General features: G+C 55.1%; 1 protein-coding gene across 1 annotated transcript; it reads right to left on the reverse strand.

Annotated features, from left to right (window-relative positions):
• Positions 1-1,390: 1,390 nt before the first annotated feature.
• Positions 1,391-3,862, reverse strand: LOC131214079 (adenosylhomocysteinase-like). Its single transcript, XM_058208439.1, has 3 exons — positions 3,608-3,862; positions 3,308-3,498; positions 1,391-2,712 (listed from the first exon to the last, which is right to left on the reverse strand). Exons 1-3 carry the CDS (start codon positions 3,630-3,632, stop codon positions 1,630-1,632), a joined length of 1,299 nt encoding a protein of 432 aa, XP_058064422.1. The 5' UTR covers positions 3,633-3,862; the 3' UTR covers positions 1,391-1,629.
• Between the last annotated feature and the right edge of the window lie 240 nt (positions 3,863-4,102).

A 4,102-nucleotide genomic window follows, 5' to 3' on the forward strand; every position in this document is an offset into this window, starting at 1 on the left:
TAGCATGGCACCGTCCGTACGTGGGGTTCTCGGGACCTTGTGTTCCATGGAGCGCAACGATACCTTCCTAGAACTCGACAAACTGCAAATCGATATCTTATCTTACGCGGCCCAAGATGATGACTACATCCTGGAAATGAAAAACATTCCAGCCTCGAGTTCTCGCCATCCGCAGCTTCGCATGTGCTGAGCTACCTGAGGGTCTGAGGGCCACCTAGAGTTCGACAGTACGACAGGCTCCGAAGGCCCTGGAAGGTTGCAGGTTGGCTCCCAAATCTTACTGGCTCGGTTTCGAACTGCGCCACGGCCCCCGAACAGACGTAGTGTGTTTGTGCGCTCTGTGGAGTGCTTACTCACTAGTGCACCCGGCACGCAACTGTCACTCGCCTGCTGTGGCAAACGAACAAGTGTTCATAAAGAGCAGACTGTTGCGTGGGGTTTGCGCCCGAGAGCCCGAGAGCGATGAAGTACCTGACTGTGGCCAACCCGACTGTCATTACCCATACACCACGATGAGCACTCCTTCGCGGCCCAGTGCTTGGCGCCAACCTGATGGCGTGTTCACCAGTTGACTTCCTTCTTACGACTCCGGATGTTTACGGCACAACGCAGACACCACTAGTGATGCCAACTCTTCGCAACACAACACGCACCTCGGGAGTCGCACTTTCCCATCACTTGCCTGCTTACTGTTGGTGTCTAACGGTGAAACCGCGCTCGATGTCCGATGTCCTCCGTTGTTCTAGCGGCGGTGGAAGGTGCTGCACAGCGGACGCTCTCCGCTCTCGGAGCCTCGTCCTCATAGCGTCGTCGGTATCATGCTGCGCATGACGGCGAAGAATCCGGAGAAACGGACAGGGCCGGACAACGCACCAGTAGCACCAGAAACAGATACACCAACACGAGCTGCCCGGTCTGTGGCTCGGGTGGGCTTCCGTATGTTTGGCCCGTGGAACGATCGGCTCACGACTGACTCACGTCTCGGGCCGTTCGGTCGCCATTAGCCACGAAATGCTGCAGATAACACAGGAACAGGACGTAGTGCCTCTCAAGTTCCAAGCCGCCAAGCGTCAAAGCTCCACAAAAGCTGCTGTCTGAAAATCCGCAACCAGGCAAAGCTGTCCAGTAGCTTTACACTTACTCGCCAGCTGTGCAGCTTTCGAGAATTTATGGACCATTCTGGGGAGCTTTTGGGTAAGTTTTCCCGCTGATGTAGACCTACAATTGCTATGCCCTAATTCCTTTTCTTCGGTACCCTTTTTCTTTTTCTTATGGAACAAAGAAAGAACACAAGTTTACGGTACTTGAACGTAATGAACAGGTACAGTTGTCATCAGTGTGCCACTCCGCGCCAACTAGTAATAATTCAAAAAGGCAACGAATTAGCAAATTGTTGGGTTTTTATAAGAAATCTTTTTTTATAAACCATTAATGGAGGTACGTGCCCAGTTTCCAGTACGATTCCATAACAGAGGTACGTTTCCAGCAAAGAAAGCAGATACGAGATTTACGTGATGTCCGGTACGTTCGATTTTCACTGGTGAGCCTTAGAGTTCGGGTGGCCCGAGTTGATTTGGTTTTTGAAAGTGAAGTGTGTAGCGTGTGTATGGCACGAACCGACTAGGGAATCTAGTAGCGATAGTGGTCCGGCTTGTACGGTCCATCGACCGGTAGGTTCAGGTAGTCGGCCTGCCGGGCGGTGAGTTTGGTCAGCTTGACGCCCAGCTTGTCCAGGTGCAGGGCGGCCACCTCTTCGTCGAGCTTCTTCGGTAGCACGTGCACACCCACCGCGTACTTGTCCCGGTTGGTCCACAGCTCGATCTGGGCCAGCACCTGGTTCGTGAACGAGTTTGACATGACGAAGCTGGAGTGGCCCATGGCACACCCGAGGTTCACGAGGCGGCCCTCGGCCAGCAGTATGATGTGGTGACCGTTCGCGAGCCGGTACCGATCGACCTGTGGCTTGATGTTGACCTTTTCCGTTGCGTTCTGCTCCAGCCACGACACGTCCACCTCGCAGTCGAAGTGCCCGATGTTGCACACGATCGAGTCGTCCTTCATGTTGAGAAAGTGCTCGCCCATGATGATATCGGTGCACCCGGTCGTGGTGACGAAGATCTGCGCCTCCTTGCTCGCCTCCTCCATCGTCTGCACCTCGTAGCCCTCCATGGCTGCCTGGAGCGCGTTGATGGGGTCAATCTCCGTCACCAGGACGCGTCCACCGGAACCGCGCAGGGCTTGTGCGCAACCCTTGCCCACGTCTCCGTACCCGGCCACGACGCACACCTTGCCGGCGATCATCACGTCGGTCGCCCGCTTGATACCATCCAGCAGCGACTCCCGGCAGCCGTACAGGTTGTCAAACTTGCTCTTGGTCACGGAGTCGTTCACGTTGATCGCCGGCATGCCGAGGCGGCCCTCGCGAAACATTTTGTACAGGTTGTGGACCCCGGTAGTCGTTTCCTCGCTCAACCCGCGGATATCCTTCAGCAGCTCCGCGTGCTCGGTGTGCACCAGGTTCGTCAGATCGCCCCCATCATCGAGGATCAAATTCAGCGGCTTGCCGTCCGGGAAGACGAGCGTTTGCCGAATGCACCACAGGTACTCCTCGTCCGTTTCGCCCTTCCACGCGTACACCGGCACACCGGCCTTGGCCATGGCAGCGGCCGCGTGGTCCTGCGTGCTGAAAATGTTGCAGCTGCTCCACTGGACCTGTAACGAAGACGAAAAGCATGACGTAAAGTACACAGTGACGTAAAGACGGCAGAGTGCGAAGTAGGCGAAACAATCCAATCTTCGCTGGGACGCATTTGAAGCGCAATACGTCTAAGCGGTCGAAGCGCTCTTTATCGCGCGATCGACGTCACGCGCCGGGCCGGACGCAAAAGACTTTTGTCAGACATCGTCGCCCGCTCATCTCACTGGTACCATCGCGATACATACGTTAGCCGGGGTCAATGCCAAAGGTTATCGGCTTGTTCCCGTGCCAGCGGGTCCTCGGCAGACACGCGTTTGCCCGCGCTAACGACCGACTGTAACCAGGCACCAGGGTGATTCTACCCTTTGGTCTTTCTAGAAGCAATAGCTCGTATAGTCCGCGAGGTACTCCGGGGTCAACCGGGGTACGAACCGGTGCCGCATGATACGGGGTGCAGATTAACGCAGTAAAAGTTTAGTCGCATAGGCCTTTAGAACCACTCTAAAAGTTTGACGAATGAATCCTGTGCAAGAGCGTCGTCAGGGTTCGCGGAAGACCTGCACATATGAAATCAACAACGGCAACGGCCGACTGCGACTGCTACCTTACCTCTGCGCCGAGCTCTATGAGCGTCTCGATTAGGACGGCCGTCTGGATGGTCATGTGCAGGCAACCGGCGATGCGGGCCCCCTTCAGCACCTTGGATGGGCCGTACTTTTGCCGGCACGCCATCAGGCCCGGCATTTCGTTTTCGGCCAGAATAATCTCTTTGCGCCCAAACTCGGCCAAAGTGATGTCAGCTGCGTGCGTGCGGAACAGGCGTGAAAAACGGAGAAAGGAAATCGAACGAAAGCCGTTAGCCAAGGGAATCGGATAGAGGGACAGACACGGTCGTTCAAGGCTACCTACCAACTTTGAACGGTGGTTTCGTCATTTTGGTTGTTGAAGATTGAGTGGGTGGCTGGTTGGAGATGGAAACCCGAGGTGCGGTGATCACTAGACTGGGATGGGCGCGATTGACTCGAAGAATTGACGGTGCGGACTGCTGTGCGCCGCTGTGCCTGCCTGCGTTCTCTGCACTGTCCGCGGTTCAAGTGATCGACCGGCGAGGAAGGCAACCCGTTCTATCCCGGAGCTCGCACGTGTTTCCAAACGCGTTGCCGCAGTCTTGTCATCTGACGTTTGTCAAGTTTTCCGCGACGTATGGTGGTCGTTGAAAGTTAAGTCAGTTGCAACACATACAGTCCTGCGGTCAGAGCTGCCCCGTTAAACACATAAACATTCCGTTAAAACCGTCAACAACACGATGGAAATTCACTCGATGAAACGTACTGCTGTGGTCAAAAAATAAAGGGATCTGCGCTTCTAATTCCATCACTCCCTGTTCATTCTTCTAAAATCCGT

This window comes from Anopheles bellator, chromosome X (assembly GCF_943735745.2).
Source record: "Anopheles bellator chromosome X, idAnoBellAS_SP24_06.2, whole genome shotgun sequence".
NCBI lineage: Eukaryota > Metazoa > Arthropoda > Insecta > Diptera > Culicidae > Anopheles > Anopheles bellator.

Coding starts and splice junctions, on each gene's coding strand:
- LOC131214079 (XM_058208439.1), bottom strand. CDS start 3,632: ATGACGAAACCACCGTTCAAAGTTG. Junction 3,499..3,607: donor GAAACCACCGTTCAAAGTTG/GTAGGTAGCCTT, acceptor GCACGCACGCAG/CTGACATCACTTTGGCCGAG. Junction 2,713..3,307: donor TCATAGAGCTCGGCGCAGAG/GTAAGGTAGCAG, acceptor TCTTCGTTACAG/GTCCAGTGGAGCAGCTGCAA.